Source organism: Anas platyrhynchos, chromosome 1 (assembly GCF_047663525.1).
Source record: "Anas platyrhynchos isolate ZD024472 breed Pekin duck chromosome 1, IASCAAS_PekinDuck_T2T, whole genome shotgun sequence".
Classification (NCBI taxonomy): Eukaryota; Metazoa; Chordata; class Aves; order Anseriformes; family Anatidae; genus Anas; species Anas platyrhynchos.
In genome coordinates, this window is record NC_092587.1 from 92268592 (window position 1) to 92291699 (window position 23108).

Below are 23108 nucleotides of genomic sequence, written 5' to 3' on the forward strand. Positions count from 1 at the left end.
TGTAAGTAGATGGCAAGAACAGACATTTTAATTCTTTTCAAATCCCTTACAAGCAGTTTTCTTTCAGCACTGCAGAATATCAAGATTACAGGCTGTCAGTAACATTCTATAGATATTCACACTACATAACACTCTCCAATGAAGCAGAGAGACACGTGCGTTAATAAGAACTAATTAGTGTATTTAGAAGGGATCTGCAGTAAATCTTTACAGCACAAAACGAAAAACGACTCCATGTTGAGTCCAAAGTGTTTATAACGTTACTTTTAAAAAGTGTGTGACAAACATCTTGTTAAAAAGAAAGAAAAAAAAAAAGAGAAAAGAAAAAGAATGCCCCTCTTTCCCCCAAACTAAAGGAAAGCCACCAAAATCACCAAAAAGTAAATGGCAGAAAACTGTATTTTGGGCAAACCAATTGAACTCCAAACAACTTCAATAGGCACCTACTGTGGGTTCTGGAATCACTGTCGCATGCATATCTCTAGTCATATTGGATTTCTCTTTCAGCTTTGACTGGAGTAATGTGTGCTCCATTACACCAATTTGAATGTCCATCTGAATGGTTTCTTGCTTCAGTTTTGTTAAGGCCTGTTTAATCTTCACGAGAGGAGCTGTCCAAGAAAAGATAAATAGTGCAACTTTATGTCAGATGACTTAGCACAAAAGCATTATTTTCTATAATTCACTCCTTAAAATTGAAGAGTTGAATGAACAAAAGGGTGTTCTACTCTATAGACTTGATTGTACTGATACATCTTTTTTAAAATGCAAGACACTTAAAAAAGGTAGAAATGACTGTAACGATTTTGCTGTCTTCTTGACAACTAAGATCTGTAAAAAGATGTGCATAAACATTAAGATAGGCTTGTCAATGATGTGTTTTGCTCAGCTGAAAGCCTCATCCCCACAGCTGACTTGGGGTTTGGTAGAGAACTGAAGACACTTTCAGTAGGAGGTTGTTTTACCTGAGAAAAGCTATTAAAATGTTTTGTGCCCCATACATTACTTCTAACCCCTCACTTCCCACTAACATCACCCTATAGGTGCTGCTGCTGCATCTTACAGCTCCTTATAATTCTGGGCTCTGGAATTTATCCTGATCCTTGGCTATGCCATAATGCTGTTAAGGTGTTGAGAGGCAGCTGAGTAGCTCTTTAGTGAAGCTCTTTGCAGTGAAGCAAGGGAGCACAACATTTCCTTATACAGTAACACTTGCATCTACTTAAGTAAATTAGCTGTAGGGTTTACAGTTAAATACGGATTCAGCTTGCATATTTAGCACTACCAGAGTGTGCATCAATTTATTTTTGCATTCGTACCTGTTACATGTTTGCAACAGAATGTATTTATCAGGAAAAATCACAAACCACCGAATTCCCAGACTGAGGCATACTAATTCACATAGGTACGTAGCTTTAAATATTAAAAAAATCCAAACATCAAAGCACCAAATGCATTTTCTCACTGATTCCAGCCAGCCTTAGCCAGAGAAACCAACAGCTACTGCCAGTAATGATTTGAGAGTAAAAGGGCTTTTACCTTCTATAGACTTATGCAACCTTTTCAAGGAGGGCTAGATGCCTAGGTTTTCTTTGACACCTTTCAAAATTTTAGTATCAATATTTCAGACTAGTCAGTCATTTTGGTTACAGTGGTGGTTTTTTTTTTTTTTTTTTTTTTTTTATAGAAGACCAACCATGTATCTGTCACTGAGAAAATAGGTGGATGGTTTGAGACGGAAGCATACTTACCACCATCAGTCATACTGCTTCCTTTCTCTTCCGTTTCCTGCTTTACTTTCTCTAATACTTCTGTAATCTTAAATCAGAGATTTTTTCTTAATTAAACAAATTGATTTAAAAGTTAAAAGAGAAAACAAAAAAACTTTCTCCTGAACGTGTCAGTTAAAAAAAAAAACTAATCTCTTAATTGTTGTATACAGAGGAACATTTTTTTTTTCATTATTAAAATTTTATGTAGCCTTTAAAAAAAAGTTGTAAATATTATGGCAGAAAGCAACAAGTTGACCAAGATCTCAATAACATGGTGTTATTGAGAAGTGTTGCAGCATGATGGACGGACAATAAAAACTGTTATCCCCACAGAGCACGATTCACCAAATGACTGCAAGAAATGCTCTTCTAAAAGTGGCAGGACTTGGCAAGTGACAGCAGAAATCTGAGAAACATCTCTGCAGCAAAAGATGGTGCAGCAATCAAGACTGCTGGCACTGGCAATAGGTAGGTAAAATCCATGTATGAGGAGTAAAATTACATTTCAGCACAGACTGTCAACCAGTTTGCCTTTGTAGATGACAAAAAAAAAAAAAAAGAAAGCAACTACGTGATTCAGAAGTAGAGTCTAGGTAACAACCTACTATTTTTGCCTTTAATATAAAAACGGCCTTTCATTAATGTTTCAGTAAGCCTTTACATTAAGAAAAAGAAGCATTTCTGCAATTTCATTGCATAGCTCCAATGGTACTGGTATTGCCAAGTGGGATGAGATTTGGTTGCATGCTTGAAAGCAGATCAGTTGTGATATCTAATGTGTCTAGCTTAGCTCAGACATACATCACTGCATCTACATAGTTTAAAGGCTACCAATAGCATATTTTTCTTTAATAAGCAGCTAATATTTTTCAAAGCACAAAAACATTACAAATCTGAAGTCAACTTCCTTGAGAATCAAATAGAAAAAAGTTCTAATTCTGCAGATGCTGTGTACTAAGGATTTTTTGTTAGAAAACCCTCGTTAAATGCTGTGGTTACTTTAAAAAATCTCAACTCTATTTTACAATTTCCATCATATTCCTATGATGTGATCTACTTTATGTGACTATTACAGACACTTTAGTTATTTTCAAACAATAGAATCATTTAAAAATATGAATTGGACAGAGTGGAAATATTTTGAAGTCAGACAGTAAATCTAAATGGAAACTAGGAAACACTCAATGTGTTGAGGCAATTAGGCGTCTGGGGACTTTTTCTTTAAATTTGTAAGACTACTGATTAAAAAAAACAGAAAATACAGTTTCAGGTATTAATATAATTTGATTGGTATTGAAAAGCTACTTTTTAGTCAAATATTGCATTTAAATGCTTGCAAGATGAAAACTTTAAATTGCTTTTGTCTATTTTTACTAAAAATTAGAGTTAGATTTTTCTTCTTCCAAAGACTTTATGGACATGACTTGATTAATCCTCAATATTTCTAGGAGACAGGTTATAAAATACACAGAATTTCCTCTCTTTTACTATCTGGCAAAATAAAGAAAGCTCAGAACAGTTTGCCCAAATTCACAAGTTAAAAATCAATGGCAGCATTGGTTTAAAATTTAGGGACTGAGCTAGACTGCTTCCACTAAAAACAGATTAACACAAGAACATATCAGAAAGAACTCACTTCATAAAGCTACAAACACTGAACGCCAACTCTAAATATTTTTTAAAACAAGCAAAAGAAACAATGTGAAGATATGTTTTACCTCAGAAAGTACTCTACTCCTTTCAGTTACTCCTCCACTTCCCTCCTGGTACTTCTCTTTAGCCTGGAAAGAAACATGTTTTTTGCTGCGATGACAAAGCTGAAGAAACACATGCATTCCAGATACTTTAGCTTCCAATAAATAAACTGGGTTTTTCAAACCTAAACAACAGAATCATTAAAATAAAAAAAAGTCTGAACTATATAGAGAGAGTGTCAAAACTTGCTTATGTGTGTCCCAATTCCTGATCTTATCCCACAGAGTTCCAATGATGTTTACAGCACTATGCATGCAAGGAAAGGTTTGAAACATCAGCCTATGTAATGACCAACATTCAAAACTACAAAGCTGCTTTACATGTTTTAAGTAACAGCCCTGATACACACAGTAAGAAGTAGGTTTTCTGATCATTTACATGAGGAAACAAACAAAGAAAATTTGCCAGAATGCAGGCCAAACTGAGTCCTGAAATCCAGAACAGTTCTTTCTTAGCAATAAATTAGTCTTGAAGTTTCTTAAAGTTCAACAATGAGATAAACAGAAAGCACAGAGGTCATATCTTGTTAGTCTTATTTTAATGTTGTAACCACAAACAGGAGTGCTAGCCAAATGGCAGCTTATACAGGCTTCCTAACCAAAGAATCAAATATCTTCACAAACAGTAGGCTATTGGCATAAGAACTAAATGAAGTAAACAAGTAATCAGAGTGCTTTATGTAAGTTAGCATGAGTAATCAATGTAAGAGATGAATGCTGGACCGAAACTGCAGTTTTTCCACTCATCACAGATGTCTGAACTTCACAGGGAAAGCAGAACTAGCAATTTACTAGCTGCTCAAAATTGGCAACAAATTTACATAATGTTCAGGCAAGAAAACATTTACTTTCCCTTGCAGAATACTTGAATAAAAATTGCTAATTTAGCTTAAAAAAAATATATAATTTGACAGCCAATCAGCATCTCCTGTGCTTTATATCCAAAAGCAGAATTCACAGACAACTCCTCCAATTCTTTGCCTTCTCCCTCACTTAATAGCAAGTTAATACTAGAAAAGGCAACAACAATAGATCAGTGCGTTACCTCACTCAGCAAGGCTTGCGCTGAACGATATTCTTGGACCAAATGCTCCAACTGACTGTTGATGTACTTTTCCCTGCTATTGATCTTTTCCAATGTTCTGCTGATTTCATTATGGAGTTTGTCCAGGTAGCCCTAGAAAATCATATTCTGTGGGTTGACAGTATACAGAAAATAACCAAGAAGTATTAAAATGGTGCTGTAATTAAGAAAGGATATGGAAGTCTATGAGTGAGAGAGAAAAATAGTACAGAAATGCTGTGTCTGGCCAATGAAGAAATATTCCTAATGTGTTTTTCTTTTTATTTTTTTTCCCCAGCTCTACAACACATATTTCAAGCTTTACTGCTTCCTTTAATCTTTTCCTACATTAATTACAAATATCAATGTTGGTAAATTACTCTAGCAACAGTATTTAAAAGTGTTTTTTTTTCATTAGCTGTTATTTTCAGATTGTACTACTCCATTCTTCCCTCTGTACTGGGGACATACTTATGCTAATGCATACATTAATGAAATCTCATATCCCTGTTAATCCTCATATATACAAATCTATTTCCCACAAGATCTTTTTCCCGTGCCTCTATTTTTCATCACCATTCTCATGTTTCCCTTTTCTGTTTCACAATTTTATTGCAATTAAAATGAAGAAATAAAAAACATGTATATAAAATGATAAAGAAAACAGCAGTGCAGACAGATTGGTGAAATGTTCTGCATATAAAAGACATACCCTAGTTTCTTTCAAAGAAGATTCAATTCCATCCTTATGCTGATGTATTTGATCTACATGGATCCTCCAATCCTAAAAAAAAGATGCCATAAAGTAAACCATAGGTAAATACAGCTTTTATGTACTTCTGCTTACTGAACAAATGCTGGTATGCAAGGAAGGGTGAGTTCTCACATATACTACTACTGTGTATCCTTCTACCACTGCCATGTTCATATCCAGATGCACTAGCTTAATGTGATGCAATGCATCAATCTCCTAAATATCCCAACGTGACACTCAAATCCATAAACACTGACACCCTCAACGATACCACAGTAGCTATATTTTTAGAGTCTGTTTGATCTTCTGTGAGCTATTTCTTCTAGAAACCAATATGGGCACAAGTGTTGAAAACATTGATTCCAGATGTACTAGCTCAGCTTAGAGAACATGAATGCTTCAAATGTCCAACAACTACCAGTTCCAGAGTATCTTCTACTCCTGCTTAACCTTTACTGCTTTCATAAGAACAGAAAGAAATGAAGGAGGCAGAAATACCTGAACTTGGTTTTGATAGTGGGACAAAACTGGAATGGGGAAAATTATTTAACAGCTGGTAGCTCAAAGGAAATGTACATGGACTTAGGTATGGAGAATGAGAAACGGTGCTACTTTAACTTGACAGATGGGAATCTTTTACTTAGAAATCAATTCCATTCCCCACCATTTATCACAAATCTATGCTTATCAATGCAGAATTTTTATGCCTCCCAGACCCAGAGCACAGCTGCAGACTATGGATTGAAAATAAAGCAGAGTAGTAGCACTGATGAATTATTGCTACTGCATTATTGTATTTCCGAAGTTGGTTTAAAAAAAAAAAAAAAAAGATTTTCAAGCTTTTAAAATTTTTTGGCACTGTACTGGTCTAGGTGTTAAAACTGATGTTAACAAATTATGTTAACAAATCTTTATCACTTGAAATCAAACCCAAGGAGACTTTCTTGGAAAGTAGGTACTGTTAAGGGTATGCAGAAAATGACTGTTTCAGTAAGATTGCCTGATGAAGGACCTTGTCAAATAGGATGATAAGGAAAAACAGGAAGCAAACCAAAGAGGCACAAGCCTGACTGACAAACAATAACAGAGACAATAACAAGAAACACACATCTTGCCAGTTACACTAATAGGTAAGGGCATACGGAACGTGAGAATGCTGATTTCAGTAAGATCATCCAAAGACCTTGTCAAAAGGGGATGATAAGGAAAAAGGGGAGGGAATAAAAAACATACAGAGACACAGACCTGTCAGGGAAACAGTAAGGGAGACTGACAAGAAACAGACCTCAACAGTCACCGTAACCAATGAGCTATCAAGAAACTGCAGGCATCACTTCAAAGAAGGCACAACTGCACTTCGTAACTGAAAAGAACGCAAACCTAGGGATCCTGGGTATTAGGGGCAAGGGTCGGTGCAACTATGCAAACTGGTGAATGCAGTTTGTAGGGGAAAGGGATTGAGGAGGAACACAGCAGAGAAGAGACAGGGACGCTGGCCATGTGTAAACCACTGCTTGTCAGTACAGTTGTCTGACTGAACCCTGTGCTCAATCACTGCAGCAAGTCCTACATTCTTATTAACATCTTTTTTCATGGCCTTTCTGTTTAAAGTCACTCTCTATCCCATTTGGGTTCGGGTGCTGCAGTGAGCGTGAGTGCAGTGAGTGCCAGCTGCTAGTGAGTGTGGATACAATGTCAGCAACTGGAGTCAGACTAGGGGGATGTGGGCACCCCGTGGGCCCCTGGTGCTGGCAACTGGTGTGAGTGGGGCTCTCGGTGCCAGGAGCTGGAGTGCCACAGCTCTCGGGGGCACATCTGTCTGGACCCTGCGGCCTGTGTTCAGGCTGCCAGTTACTGGGGTGACCAGCAGGAACACCCAGAAGGCCAGCAACTGGAGTCAGGCCAGGGCTGTAGGTGTCCCCTGGGCCTGCAGCTGGCACAAGTTGGGTCTTGGTGCCAGCAACTGGAGCAGGTGAGGGTCTCAGCAACTGGGGCTGTTGGCCAGCAAGCATCAGGATGCACTACTGAGCAAGGAGAAGGGCAGTGAAACAGAGAACGTGGCCCAGGATCCAGGCAGGGGTATTAGTGAGAAGGACCGTGCTGATAGGTGAGGGATTCATCAACGTCCAGAGAGCAGGGGGTGCGTACTTTCCCTAGTGAACTTCAACCTTTATTAGCTGAAGAGAAGGAAGTGGGCTTGGCTGCCTATACTAAATGTTTTATGGGAGTCCTAGAGGTGCTGCTGAAGATAGCACCTTCTTTATGGTAGTGTGTATGTGGCCACGTCAGCATCCTCTGTGTGTGCGTATACGTGCTTATCTTCACTGCTGGCTGAACCTGCAAACAGGAAAGCAGCAGCATCCAGCCTGGATAGGAATGCCAAGGTCCCCCAGGCACATGGGGCTGGGCTGCAGGACATGAGCAAGAGGAATTCCCAGGCCTGCAGCTCCTGGAGGGTGTGACCACTTACAATGTCTCATACCAGGAACAAAAGAAATCGTGGATTAAAACAGCTGCACACTTAAACATGTGCCATCCTTCAATCACAGGCAGTTCTGCTGACTTGAAATGGGGCTGTTCCCCTTGCACGTAATGACCAAAGGACTGGCGCTTCTGTCTCACCATCTCAGATGAGCACAGCTGAGCATCTGCAACAGCTGCTCAGCCCATGAGGTTCACTTGCTGGCTACAGTTGTGCTGCTGCCTACTATTCTCTTCAGGAACAAAACAAAGGTTACTAGAGACAACATGCTTATACTGGGTTTTGATGTTTAAGTGTGCAGCAGACTCAAGATTTTTTTTTTCTGCTCTGGTGACAACTGTTAGCTATTTGCCAAACTTTGCAGTATTAAAATAAAAACAACAACAAATATACAACTCCCTACCTTCCACACGAGACAATAACTTCAAAAATAAGTTGTAGTTTCTATTGCTGTCCAATTAAACCATTAACCTCTCCTGGTACTATGGATATATGCACAGCTTACAGAACATAACATGATGCTTTTCTTACAGAATGAAAAAAGGCCAGATACTTCTTGTATTTCTGAAAGCATGGAAGTACAGAAGTTAGAAAAAGATAAATCCTGTTTTCATACTCATTTTGGTGTATTCCTTAAAGCCAAGGAATAGTGTGTTAAACTGGAAGCTAGCAAACCTCTTTTCCTGCAGTGGCTTTACTTTTTAATGTATAACTTTATTAAGCTTTAATTTCTTACTGTGAGACTCAGGAGTGTTGCTCTCTGTAACAGATGGGCTTGCCAAGGACTAGGGGAAGGTGGCTCAAACCAGGAAATTCTTCTAATTGAAGAATGCAGGGTAGCATAACACAGTGAGGCAATTTAACAGAGCGTTGAGAGCTTACTCTATTTTTGGCAAGACAGTTATCCTTCATTGAATTCTGAATCACTGCAGACTGCTCCCAACAATCTAACTAGTTGGGCCACTACAAATGAGCAATTTCAATACCGCACTGATCTATGCATGCTATATGAGCTCTTAGAAAGAATGTTTAAGGCAATGCCAGGAATAAGTCCGAGGCTTGGATGTTGATGTGCCAAAGACAGATGTCTGCTTCTGAGATGCTCATTCTAGACTCCTTGGAATAGATTATGGAGAGAAATAGACATTTTTCTCCATAGAGAGAAGAAATGATGAATTTCATCTCGAGATAGATATCTGGATAGGTAAGTAAAAGCAACTGAAAAAGTACTCAATTTGTTTTGTTAAACATAAGGAAAGCTCTCGATCAGAGGTACAGACCTACTTGATCATAATTTAAAGTTCAGCAAGAGGAATTCAATGAAACCAACTTTTTAAGTGGTTGAAAAATTGAACAGTTGTAAAATAAGAAGCTCCTCAGCTGTCTTCCAGGGAGATGTTTTGAGAGCTGCTAGACTGAAGGTATAATTTTTCAGAAGTATTTAACCATTTAAGAAGTTTCCACTAAATAAATATACAGAAATAACATTGGAGAGTCCATTACTCCCAATTCTTGGCACGACAAAAGAAGAAAAAAAAAACAAAAACATAAATGGTAAGTCAACAATACTGCTGATTCAAAGCACACTTTAATCCCCATGTGTACACACAAAACTCCCCTCTCACATACCTTATTGTCAGTCCTGACTGTAACTTTCAGCTGTGGAAGCACACGTTCTACTTCCAGATTCCATTCTGCTGCATCTGTCGTGGACTGTAAGATTTCTTCTTGTTTTGTAGAGTCATTCATGTCCTGCATAAAAATCACAAAGTTAATATACAAAACATAATCCTTATACACAGTGCCAACTGTTAAGAAATCATGTTACTATGGCTTACAGTTACAGAAAAACACATATATCCACCAGAACTAAAGATACAATTGAATTTTTCATGCCCTTCTTTGAATTCTTAAATATTAGGAATTAAAATAAATATACACTCTCATCATTTTTAGAATTCAAAAGAATAAAAATTATAATGAATTCTAGAAAAAAGGAGAAAAATAACTACAATACATTTTAAAAACTAATGCCATGCTTTTTAAAAGTCTCTGAAAAAAATCTTGCAAATGTTTCTATCAACCTTGTAGTGATAACTGCTTAGAAATTGGATGCAGTTTTCTTTTAAAATAAGACGATTTATTTCGGTTGGAAGGTTTTTTCAAGTTTGGACTAGGTATGTATTTTCGGACTTCTACCAAAATAAGTTACTGCTAAAGCTGTGCAAATGTCCCAAAAGAGGAGTGACAAGTAACAACTTACCGATTTGTATGTTTGTGCCTTCAGAACATTCAGATCAATGAAATTTTCTTCATTGTCTGACTCTTCTTCCTTAAGAGATGTTGCAAAGAAACATCAGTAAATAGTGTACAATCTTTCTTCAAAACTTTTTATTTGCAGGAGCACAGGCCAAGGAGTATTAAATTCAAAATTTCTGAACAAAACAAGACACGGAAAGTTTTTGATAACAGAGTTTGCATTTACTTAAAATCTTACAAGTACACAACATTTAAAACTAGCTAGAAGACAAAAGCTACCCCACATTTCTCTGGAGGTGCTACAGTATTTAAAAAATAAACCAACTAGCCAAAAAAAACGCCCAGCTCTGTTACAAGAAGCGGGCCATTATCAAGAACTTACAGTGACCTTAAAACTATTACGCTCTGTATAAAGTTTTGCAGTAAAAAAATAAACCAACCCCCTCCCCCCAAAAATACAAAGCAGAACTAGAACGTTAGTACAGATTAGTTGCATAATGAAGCCATATTTTAAGTATGCAGAATACTGCATTTCATACTGAGACAATCAATTTGTTTCATTGCACATTACACCACACACTGAGCTGATAGTTTTAGAGAATTAAGTATTAAAGGCTCAAATTGCATTCATCAGTGACAATAATCAGCTTAAAGACCATCATTGCACAAGGATGTTTTTCCTGTTTGTTATCCTCCACTCATATATACTGAACTTCACCTGCCATTTTATCACCCATGCATTTCATCCTTCTACAGTTCTTCTCAGTCTGCTGTTGTCTTTTCCACCAAAGTTATATGTAATCATTCAACTTCCTTCTAGACAAATCTTGAGCACTGCAATAACACTGGTCTTAGTGTAGAACCTTTCATGACTCAAATAGTGCAAACCTGGGAGCTTATTCCTGTACCTTATATAGTCTTTGTCTACCAGTGACCACTTCCCCCGCGTTAGTTTGTTTTGGCACATTTGGCCCCGAGCCCCCTGAACACTTGCAAAGAATTAATGGTGACTAGATTAGGAGTATCATTTGCTAAATGAACAATATGCATCTGTGCAATGTTTAGAATAATGTATTACAACACTACCAAAACAACAACAATAAAAAACCACTAATCATCAGAACTGAGGAACTAAATTGTAAAGATTGCCTTGGGCTGGCTACTACTTCTTTATCTAATTCCCCAAGATTTTCAGAACTAGGCTTGCCTCTGTCAGCCTTATCAATTTTATTCAGGAGAATCTAATCCAGAAGAACAACCAAGCAAACTCAGCATTAGCATTTAACTACTGGAAATACTGCTAAATTAAATTTTGGATACAAGTAATGCAACCAGGACATATCAACATATTGGCAGCAAAAACAGACTGGGAAAAGGTTTACATCTCCATATACCTAATCCCTGTAGAACCATGAGGGGCTCCAAAAAGTAGCTACTTGCTTGGTATAAAACTAGCTCAGTGGTTTCACTAAGACAAAAACGATGAAGGGCTAATAGACCACGTTATATGTCAAAATTATGGACTAGAATACTACCTGCAAGTAAATCCAGAGGTTCTTTGAAGGGTTTAAGCTGTGCTTTGGTTAACTGTTTCCTCCCTACTTCCCCATATAAACAGCTTAGACCTTAACAAGACACAGGAACGAGTAGGCAGCTGACTGTTTTCATACTGAAAGCTCTTAGCCACCAGCTGACATTTCCAAGGCTTGTCAGATATGCAACATATAATGTCTCTGATTGTTCCTAGAATTATTCAAGAATTTTTTTGGGTCGGCTCCAAAGCTGACAAAAATGCAACCAGACAGCGATACCCACACCCTAATACTTGCATATTGTATGAAATTCAAGAATAGAAGGATGGAATTTTTCTCAACTAATAAAAATGATAAAAATAGCATAGTACTTAAGAAAATTGTAAGAAGAGAAGAGAAGCAAACTCTTCAACTGTTACAATCTTGTAGTCTATTGCGGCATGTAAACTGGGACTGCAGTCAGAGCCATATGGTAACATTACTGACACTAACTTTAATGACCTTTAGTTTTTCCCAAGCACTTAAAAAATGTGGACACAAAAATGGGACAGCTGTGGCATTTTTATCCAGTATTTCTGGACCTTATAACTTCATAAGATTGTCTTCCCTGCAGGTAACTCACTAACCAAGCAAGTGAGCATTTCTGGGATCACAGCTTTCAATATTTTGGTTCTGATCTAAATTAACTTTGTACAGAAACATCAGATTTTGGAGAAATCAGATGTGAAATGAACTCCTTTTTTGTAATTTTCACTTTGAGCATCTTTATATAACTTCCCTCTCCTGAAAAGTCTTAAGTCAGCAGTAAAAAGACTCACTTTGAGAAGACCGACAGAGGCCTGTGAAAACGATGAAATCTTGTGATCACATTATACCAATTTACAGACAGTGAGACTCCAGCTCTCACAAGAATAATCCTCTGAGAAAGTCTATCAACAGGAAACAACTTCTGTTCAACATCCATCCAGCAGTAAGTGCAAGAAACATATTTGAATTTACAGGCATATTTTGTGGATTGTTTCATAAACGTGATGACATAGCTGCAATTATTATAGTTAAAAAGCAGGAATAAATAAAAACGTTGATTCTCAAGCATAGCCATCTTGCTGCAAAAAGGTACAGAAGCTTATTCTGCTGTCAAAAGCAATGAGGGGATATTAATATTCCATACATGGAATATATAGTGATGCCATGACCTTTCTTTTCAGAAACAATTCTGCAACCTTTATCTGCGTCTTCAACACTGTTTTTAAACAAATACTCAGTTTCCAGAAGTTCTTTTCCATCTACCTTGTTCCCAAATCTTAAGATTAACTAAGTGCCAAAGATACTGTTTCCCATTTGCACTGAAATCTGAGTAACAATTGTGAGTACTTTATTAAGTACTGGGCAAGTTTAAACCAAATATTAGCCAATTCTGTAGACGTGGATTGATTCAAGTTTCATTTAACATCAGCAACAGATTGTTTCAGTAGAAACCAAACAATTCTCAATCTATGTAATTCAATGGATTGTTAGATTCAACCTCAATTTATAATAATTTCAACGTACACAATAACAAATGCTCTGCCCTGAAGAGTAAACCACCTTACCTGAAAAGAAACAACCCTACAGAGAAGGTGATGATGCAGAAGACAAAGGAAAGAAGACACAGGAAAGAAAGGTGATGTAGAAAAGACTTCTTAAGGCCAAACAAAATGAACAGCAAGTAAAGATTTCCTCATGGTTGGCCAATACTTATATAACGAAAACCAGACAGGTAAACCTACCACGACATCCTCTTCCAGTTTATTAAGTGTTAATTCTGCATCATCTTCTGTTATTTCTTCTTCTTCTAGCTCTTCTGTTGGATATACTGGTCTGAAATAAGTTCAAAAAATCAAAAAAAAATAAGCTGACCTTTTAAACACAATAAATTGGAAATACTTCTATAAATTGCTCCCAAGGAAACAAAAAAAATCATGAGAAGTAAGGATTACGTGGAATATGACTAGACAGCGATTGTCTCACACATATAAACAAATTAAATTAATGCTCGCCCTTAAAAGTAATTCACCTTGGGCTGTCTTAACAGTGAGGGTTAGTTGTTATGCCAAGCAGTACAGTATATTCACAATGCCAAGACATCCGGGGGATTAAGCTGTCATTCATTTCCTCCTTTGGTCTAACTCCTTAAAATTCTAGTGCAAGTCCTCACAAATTCAATTCTGGCTTAAAGTGGAACTTGTGCACTAAATAACAGTAAAGTTTTTGGAGGTAGAAATTACTTTGCTATACCATTTCAAAACCCACCAGAGAGAGGGGATGAAATCAAGACCATTTTTAAACAAGTTTTCATACACTTGAAATGATTTGTCATTTCTCTGAAGATTTCCTTTGGATTAAATACTCAAAATTACTGTAGTCTACTTTGTAAACTGACTGCATTCTGTGTGTAGCTCCAGCTGAAGAGATCAATAATCTATCTATTGATTGATAGGACCTAAACAGATGGATACTATTCAACCCAGCTGTCAGATTAACAAGCCGTTACACACAGGACAGAGACAAAAAAGAGGAAATCAGTGAAATCTTTATTAATTAGCTAAGTCTACTAATGGTCCAAACTCACCCTTGCTGGTAAGAGACTAAATTCTATGAAACTGCATTAGGAATTACTTTGTCCAACTTCTGAATTCTGCTTCTCATAAAATATCAAGTAGAAGATTTCTGGTCAATATTACATTTTCTGTGCCACCCTTCACAACTATTTACATACGTTCCCTGAAAAATAATGCATAAGGGAGGATTCTTAAAATTACTGTACCTTTTCCAGCTAAAGCCACTGTATTTCAAGGCTTCGTCAGCTAAACAATCAAGAACATAACATGCTTGCTCTCCATAACCTGCTTTTAATTTTGAGGGCGGAAAATCCACAGGCCTTCCCTAAAACAAAGAAACATGACATTTACTAATGGCTACCAAACAGGCAGAGTTTCCTCCCACAGAGGTTACTAGATTTTTACACTAAAACCAAGTGTCCATTGTGATCAGAATTTTACCAACGTTAATTCATATCCTCTCCCCAAGGAGCCCAAGTCAGGCAACAGAAGGGAAAACAGAGCAATTCAAGGAACAGATGCAGTGCAGAAATCTTAAAGCACCTGGTAAGAAGATCCTCAATTCAGCAGAAGAGTCAGAAGCTGCACGGGAGTTAGACAATCAAGCATAAAAGTGACACCCTGGCAAGGTAACAACAGGTACAGAGGAACTCAGGTACCGAGACTTAACCAATGGCTTTTCAACACTGCCTTGTTTACTCCAGAATTATTTAAAAATACTTTATTATTATTTACTGCTGTTTAACTCCTTAAGAGAATGGTGTTCTTAACATCATTCACAGCTGCACCACAGTAGAATCTTCCGTGAGATCATTCACTCTCCAACCAAATAAATAAATAAATAAATAAACATGAATACAATTTAAACCATTTCTTTTAGCATGAATTATACCTTTGACTTTGGCAGCAGCAGGATCATAAGCACTGTGTAAGTTTTCAAGATAAAATCTTGTAAAATATACTACTATAAACAAGCAGCATATGAGGCATAACAAGAAATAATCCTGATTTAATCCCCTGCACAGATTGCAGAACAAAACTAATTAGAACTACATATATAATAATGTAAGGCCATTTCTCCTGGTGCCAAAGTATTAGCAAGCACATACAGACAGTATAAGCTTCTAATTAATATTGAACAAACACACAGAAAGGGAAAGTCTGTCCAGTCCTTGGGAACATAATCAGACAGCGGAGGAAATGTGGTGTTACTGATATTTCTGAAAGTGATGCCTATCCTTGAAATGCACTTGGAAAAACAGCATGTTCAACACTTACAAACGAACGCAGCTCTGAGAGTATGTTTGATATTACTGCATTGGGGTCATCGTATTCTTGTGGCTGCTCAAAGGGACGTCCTGCTTTAGTGATCAGCCAAGCGGCAAGTGTGCAAAACATAAAGAACTGCTCACCAGGATTAGTGGGCAGGGCAAAGTAGTGCCTGTTTAAAAGGAAGGAAAACAGTAAATAAATAGACTGCAAACTCCTGCAGCAACTATAGCATTCTAGGCCAGCACAGGCTAGGAAAACAGGTTCTTTAACTGACATCCTCAGAGAGTAAACTATTTGAACTACATTCAGGATCTCTAGTTTCACATATAACTGCAGTAGACTACACCTTCCACATGCAGCTTATCTGTTTCCTGCTTTGAGCAAGTCTTAACCAATATTAGACTTCTAGGGAACCAAACTAAACCTGGGTACTCCTATTAATATGCCTCATTAAAAATAGTATTTTTTTGTTTGTTTTTCACCAACTGACCATATGAAAACTTGAATGGCACTTCTGTGAGGATGGGAAAGCAACTTTACTGGAGCAACATTGCTTGATGTCCTGCTGAGTCGTGTCCTCATCCATGACGCTGTACCAGAGTAAGCCCTCCACCCAGGCCTTCCTTAACATCTCTTCCTGATACTGGGAATACATCCAGCTCCTCTGGCTTCCTAACTCCCCAGATCTCTTCCCCTTCCTGCCTTCCTCTGCTAGCATGTAGGCTAGAGACTGGCGGACAGCTGGGATCAGGAGCGTGCTTCCAAAGCAATTTCTCCAGGCACTCTCACCCACTGTCTTTTGGGTCACTTCAGGGAGTGAGACAGACTAACTGGATCTATTTTGGATCAAACTGAACACAAGAAATGTGGTCTGCTGGCATACCTAGTGAGCCCTGAGAAGCATTTAGCCCATAAAAGGTCTGTTTTCCTTGCTGCACATACACAGGTGGTCAGACAGCTGGCTAAAAGCAGCTTGAAACTACCGAGCTCATCCTCGGGCCTCTCCTTCAACGTGGGCATCCGTGGGACTACGCTTCTGCCCGTACCCAGCCGCTGCCTACACACAGACACCGCCACCTCAGGCCCAGCTCCTCGCCGCCCGCCCCAACGCCGCCGGGCCGGGCCGCGACCTGGAGATCGGGCGCATGTTGTGCCGCCGCAGCGCCTCCTCCTCCTCGCAGCCCAGCAGCTTCAGCTTGTCCCGCAGCTCCTCCATCAGCACGAAGGCCTGGTAGGCTGCGCCCGGGCCCCGCTCCGCCACCTCCTCCTCCCGCTCCGCCGCCATTCCGGAGCACACCCCCCCCGCCGCCACCGCCGGTAACCATGGCAACCGCGTCGGCCATCCGGGGCGGGCAGGAGGGGATGGCAGCCAATCGGGGAGAAAGGCGCGAAAATTTAAATTCACTAACTAATTAAACTCTCTGTACGCGCCGGGAAATGACTCGTGGAAAAAAACAGGTAAGAATATATATACACATATATATACATATATATATATGTGGTTGTTTGCTCGCTGGTAAAACTTGACATGTACAGGTATTTAGTTCTCCTAAATGCGTGCATTCCTGAAACGCGCTGTTATTATCCTGCTCTTAACATCATGTTATTATCAGAAATTATCGTTTCTGTAGGAAATACATCCCCTGAAAACGGGGGTAGGAGTAACTCACGTTACTGCAATGATCTTGTTTCTACTTTCGCGTTGTCTGTATAAATTACTCCATACTGATCTTTCAAAGCAGACACTTCGCACGTAATTTCTTGATTGTGCCATTTAGATTCATAACAATAAGAAAACCGCATTTCTTCAGTACTCTGCAGTGACTAACCATCACCATGTGTATTCTTCTTGCCTGTAAGACCCCAGAGCTGCTGCCCAGAGCCAACACTCGGCATGCTTCTGCAGAAAAAGTACTGATGTAGGAGCATATAAACCAGTTAGCAAACCCAGCTCAGGCTGTGCCCCGTCTAAGTCAGGAATAGTACCCATAGCTCTCCTCTCAGGAGAGAAGGAATAGAGGAAGACTTTTAGATTCTTTTCCAACTACATGAGTCGTGATCACCATGTTGTGCTGTATTAAGAAGTAGTTCACGTGGATGGAGCAAGGATATGATCTGTCAGTTATGTTATGATTATTCTTGTGCTGCTCTGTATGTAAGCTTGCCACATTGCCAATTTACTGGCAAATCAGCAAAACTGATGGGAGAGCCTCCTCTGTGTTCCTACCCTACACCCCCTAGTCTCTAGACACATTTTTCCAAGTTCAGCCAATGCACTTTTGATCAAGTAAAGACTCTTTATGCCTGCAGCATTTGCAAATTCCAAAAGGCAAATGTTGCATTAATAAGAAAACTTTGTTGCAGTAACAAGGAATCTATTTTAGGAAATGAAAAAATCTGGCTTGACAAGGGACATTTTACATCCTTTTGGAAAAGGCACTTGACCGCTTTCCCTCGGTGTCTTATTCATGAATTTTGAAGATTATTTTTTCCTAGCCTTGTAATAACACATGAGTAATAACACATGAAAAAACGAGAAGGTGAATTACATTGTAAGGAGCGGCCCCCAACCATTATAAAATGTACAGTAAGGGCCAAAAATCTGGTCCCAACTTACTGCGAACTAAAAGCGTGATACAGGCCCTTATAAACTGTACAAAGATAACAACACAGTTAAGGCAAAAGAAGACAAAGATTGTGTCACAAATGTCCATGGCCACTGAGTGTGTTAAGCACCTGGGCTTCAGCTGCCCACTTTTGTGCCACACAGCTTGGCTGGTGGAGTACGTTGTGATACCACTCAGTGGTCAGTAGTTGTTAGCACTGAAAGTGGCTTGAAGTACATTGGGTGGGCTTGTGCTGAGATAGCTGAGGGAAAGTCACGCAGATTGCTCTGCCAGGGTTGCCAGATCTCCCTGCGCTGGAGAGGGCATCGAGCTTTCCAAGAAGGCAGTGGCAAACAGCTACAGCCAGGCACTTGCCACCAGCCCAACAAGGTTGTGTGACCTTGACCAAGAATGTCCATGCAGCGTCACCAAGGGAATACAATCGGTTGTGAAAAATATTCACTTAAAATTCTGAAATTGAACATCAATAGCAATTGCATATTCTTTGTGTATTATTGACTTGCGCTGGGGCTGGAACAGCATTCCCGGATGCCATGAGTGGTGGTGAGGCCATTTTGAGAAGTTCTGTCCTTCCTCTCAGTCACACAGTTGTGTACTTTTGTCCGTACAACAGCTTGGTCTCTTCCTGCATCATTGTGGGGGTGCTACAGCTGGGTCCTGAGCCCAATTAAATCCACTACACCTGCAGCGGGGCAGGATGGCTATGGGATAGGGCAAGAGGTAGCATCCTCTTGACATGTGGAAGCATCCAAGACATGTGGTTTGGTGACTGAGCTCTGGACCCCAAATTGAAGGGCAAATCTTTTAGCTGCGTTTAAAAAGGTTGTCTCCCCTCCTTTTTTGTTGTCAGTTTGAGGTGAATAAATCAACGAAGACATGAAGGGGCAGAAGATACCATCTCTTCTCTGTTTGCTCTCCATATGTGCTACAACTTGGGGTAGGTTTTAATTCTGTTGTTTATGGAAAAAATGATAAAGGTGACAACTCTTATTATTTTTTTGATGGGGGAATTAATTCTGACATTATTTATTAATGGTTAAGGATCAACTCGGCGGTGAAGCCATTTTGAGAAGTTCTGTCCTTCCTGTCAGTTGCACAATTGCGTGCTTTTGTCTGTACAACTGCTTGGCCCTGCGTAAGGGTCACTGATCACCCAGATCATTGCCAGCCAGCTCTATGAACATATGAGTGAGGAACAAGCTGCAGCTTGAGGCTGGGGACTCTCTCACCCGGATTTGGGATCGGAGGTGGTGCTTTTGGAAAAGCACAGGAAACTCAGGTGGCTAAGGCAGAGGCATGCTGATGTAAATGTACAGATGGTTAGTCAGGTTGCCCACTTAACCTGAGTTCTGCAGAACTGGTTAACTCTGGTTTCCTTAACCAGAGCCCTGCATTATGATACTGATCAAACTTAACGGAGAAAAGCTGCCACCCTTGCTGTCCCAGAGATCTGTGCTACAGAAAATCTTTGAAAGAGCGTGCTGTTGAAACACATGGTGGGAGCGTTCTACCTGTTGGAGCCAAAGAGTTTTTTGGGTCAGGGATAAGGAGGGGCAGAAAAATGCTTATAAACTAGATTTAATGTAATCCACTCATTTGTACTTACACGTTTCTACAGAAAAGGAAACGGTAACAGGGCTGTTTGCAAAGGATGTCATCCTTCCTTGTCCTTTTCCACCTGGTGATGATGAAGTAATTTACTGGAAGAAAGAAGAAAATGATGTGCATAGATACTACGACAGGAGGGATTATCTGGAAAGCCAACACTCAAATTACAGAAACAGAACTCATGTTTTTCATGAGCATATTCCTCACGGAAATGCCTCCTTGAAACTTATTAACCTGACCTTGACTGACAAGGGCCTTTACCGCTGCTATGTGGGGACACAACAAACTAAAACAGAAGTGGAAGTTGAGCTGCATGTGCAAGGTCAGTAAGATAACAAAAGTGCTTGGATGATGCTGGTAGAAACCGGGTAACACCCACAGATTGTCTGACATGATTTCTGACATGGTATTGAAATCCTCCAGGGGAACAGAGCACCTCTTGGGCCTGTTGGTGTTCTCTTTGTCTCTGGAGAAATGTAACAAGTTAAAAAATCACACTGCAGCATTGCTTCTGATAACCTACTACACAGTGACTTCCAAAGGGCAGTTGGCGTACCTGAGTCATAAAACATCATATGGCTTTTTAGAATAGTATAGACCACAGCATTAACAATAAGTAATGCCATTCTTTCTCCTGAAGCCACATTAAATTTTGTTTTCTGTTGTGCTTATTCTCCCCAGTGTCATTTCAAAAGACCAATCACTTCAACTTGGAAAGGATTTTGAAAATAATAGGACTGCTGTGTTTTCTTGTTTGTTTTAATCTAGTTTCCTCTTATTATGCACTGGAGTACCGAAAGAAAGACACAGAAAGGATGCTGACATGCTCTGCCTTTCTTACGTATCCAGCACCAAATATAACTTGGGTAATAGGCAATAAACCCATCCAAGAAACACATCGTGAAGAAACCAGGGATGGCATTCTCTATTCTCTTCGAAGTCACCAGAGCATTGTAACCACATCTGATCCTTACTCCTGTCATATTCCTCTCCCTCAAGGGAAGTGGACTGCTGAATGGAGGATGAAAGGTAGGAATAAAGGGAGGCCTTTTCCTGCAACATTATGGAGTGCAATGGCTGGGTTCTGAGCCCAATTAAATCCACTACACTGCAGTGGGGCGGCATGGGTATGGCATAATGCAAGAGGTTGCATCCTCATCCTCTTAGAAACTCCTCAGTTACAATTACAAGCCAGCACAAGTCCAAGAAGTAGGGAAAGGAGGGGGTAGCTCACGTTTCTGTAAGTTTTGCTTTACTCTCAGTATTTTTTCTGTATGTTTCACGTTTCAAGGGACCCATATGATCAAAATTCACACTGTCAAAAAAAGAATGAACTCAGACAAAATATGTGGAAAGGGTTATATGAGATTGAGTGATGTTTTTTGTTCTTGATGTGTATGTTTGTCTATTCTCCACCTTGTGCCAGAGCGTTTTCAGTACCATTCAATCCTTTATTTTTACTTCTCCTGAAGTGCAGTCTTAAGTACCCAGGTGCAGCATGTGGGGTGCATGGGAGTGAAGAACCGCAGCACTGTTTATGTTTGGCAAACTGCAGCTGATCTTGTTATTTAATGGAAAACAGAGATATGAAAATTACATTCTCCATTTTGTCTCAAGCAATTCACAAGCATTGTCTGGAAATTCAGATACTGGTACTTTTCAGCCTCTCAAGTATCTTAGGAAGTATTTTTAATTGGATCGAGAGGAATGCAAGAGCAGTTACCTTATTGGATATGCACGGCTGCCTCCATTGCTCAGATTTCTCCCAAAAGTGTACCCAGTACACACTCAGCTCCTAACCCACTGCATATGCTTCAGAACAAGGGTGGTGTTTTTAATTTACGTACCTTCCGACTCTGGAAGGATTCAACTAGGGTATCAGAGCAGGTAACAAGTGCACCAGAAACGTCTGTTTTGTTCATCTGCCTTTCCAAGTCACAAGTGGAAAAGGTCCATTTCATTACAGCGTTGTTTAAATTGCCCTGCATCTGTCTGCTGTCTCGCTGAAACATTTTTGAGAATATATTGCTTTCCTGTTCCTTATATAATAGCAGCACTGGGTACCGTTTCTTTCTTTCCTAATGGTTTTCAGCACCACACCTCTGCTTATTTAGATCCATGCACAGAAACCAAGTGTGGTTATACTATGTCAAAATAATGTATTATACTTCCTTTCTAGCAGACTGCCAGCCACCATGCCTCCTGTTTTTTCCCTTGCTTGTAGCAGATCTCTGCAGTTAAATAGATAGTCGTGCTATGATGTTAATTTGTCCCATACTAGTATTTTATTGGATCATTACGTGTTAGTTCCACTTACCTGCCCATCACCAGGTCAAACCAGTTCTGTTAGTCAGTCCCTCGTAGTCCCCCAGTTTAGGTGAGAAATAGCAAAATGAAAACAAATTCAATATTAACAATTATATGTTGTTACTAATTAGATTTGTTTTAAAACGTATATATGATCAGTTTGTATTTAAAAATCTTTAAATTCTTCTAGAAGAATACTGTGATGTTTGAATAGGATATCAAAACAATGGAGTATGTTTTGAAATGTTTGTGTTGTACTAATTGGTGAAAAAACTTACCATCCTCCTTGATAATATTTTCTAAAACAGTTACAGAGTGTTTTGTAATTGCCTGTTTCAGACCAACTGGCAAAAGCAAAAGGAAGTAGAGTTGCCTTTCCTTGTGAATTCAGCAGTGACACTTTACACAGAGAGGGCAACAGCGTTGTCTGGAAACGAATCAGAAATTCAGAGACCTCAGTCCTGGCCATCTTCAATGGTACCTCTCACTCTTACCAGCCTCGAGTCCAGATTAACCAAAGGGACTGTTCAATGATATTGAGTGATCTTACCACAAGTGACAGTGGAGAATATCTCTGTAACATGTCAACACCTCACTACACAAAACTCACAGTGAGAACTTTGGAAGTTGGTAAGTTGCTGCTCCTTCCCTATCAGAGGGTGGGGACAAATGAGGGGAATACAGGGCCAGAGTCAACCAGAAATCTGTGAAATACTGAAAAACATTAAGACATATGTATTCAAGGACTTCTTTCTTTCTTCAAAGCACAGAGGGCTGTGCAGCTGAGAGCACAAAGAAACTTATGGACTCATATCCTAAATGCTGTGTTGGTAGCAAATACTCTCTTCAAAGGGAGATGAAGGCATGCCCATAGAAGTGGTACAATTTTTATTCTGCGGAAGAAACCTTGTTGAGAAAAGCATGTAGTTGTTATTTTCAAAGCTTTAATTCTGCACAGCAGGCCTTTTTTACACTTGGAAATATGTATGTTTGTATGTATGCCTTCCTTTTTATGAACTGTAGTAAACATCCAGCTGTGAAGTCTTAGTTACAGTTATTTCCTTATCTCTGGTTTCAA

The 23108-nt window shown here is 39.3% G+C and overlaps 2 protein-coding genes across 2 annotated transcripts in view; one reads left to right on the forward strand and one right to left on the reverse strand.

Moving 5' to 3' along the window:
* Nucleotides 1-16846, reverse strand: LOC101804931 (intraflagellar transport protein 57 homolog). Its single transcript, XM_027449465.3, is given in 12 exon segments — nt 1-611; nt 1752-1818; nt 3491-3553; nt 4572-4703; nt 5302-5373; nt 9455-9577; nt 10089-10157; nt 13386-13476; nt 14423-14541; nt 15495-15657; nt 16619-16755; nt 16757-16846. Coding segments are annotated over 12 exon segments (1290 nt in total). The 5' UTR covers nt 16832-16846; the 3' UTR covers nt 1-432.
* The window catches only part of HHLA2 (HHLA2 member of B7 family), a 9839-nt gene continuing 3472 nt past the window's right edge, over nt 16742-23108 (forward strand). Inside the window, exons 1-5 of the mRNA XM_027449468.3 lie at nt 16742-16946; nt 18966-19052; nt 19734-20045; nt 20492-20752; nt 22370-22660. Coding sequence (XP_027305269.1) covers nt 18992-19052; nt 19734-20045; nt 20492-20752; nt 22370-22660 — 925 coding nt within the window. The 5' untranslated portion in view covers nt 16742-16946; nt 18966-18991. The remainder of the gene's footprint in view (nt 16947-18965; nt 19053-19733; nt 20046-20491; nt 20753-22369; nt 22661-23108) is intronic.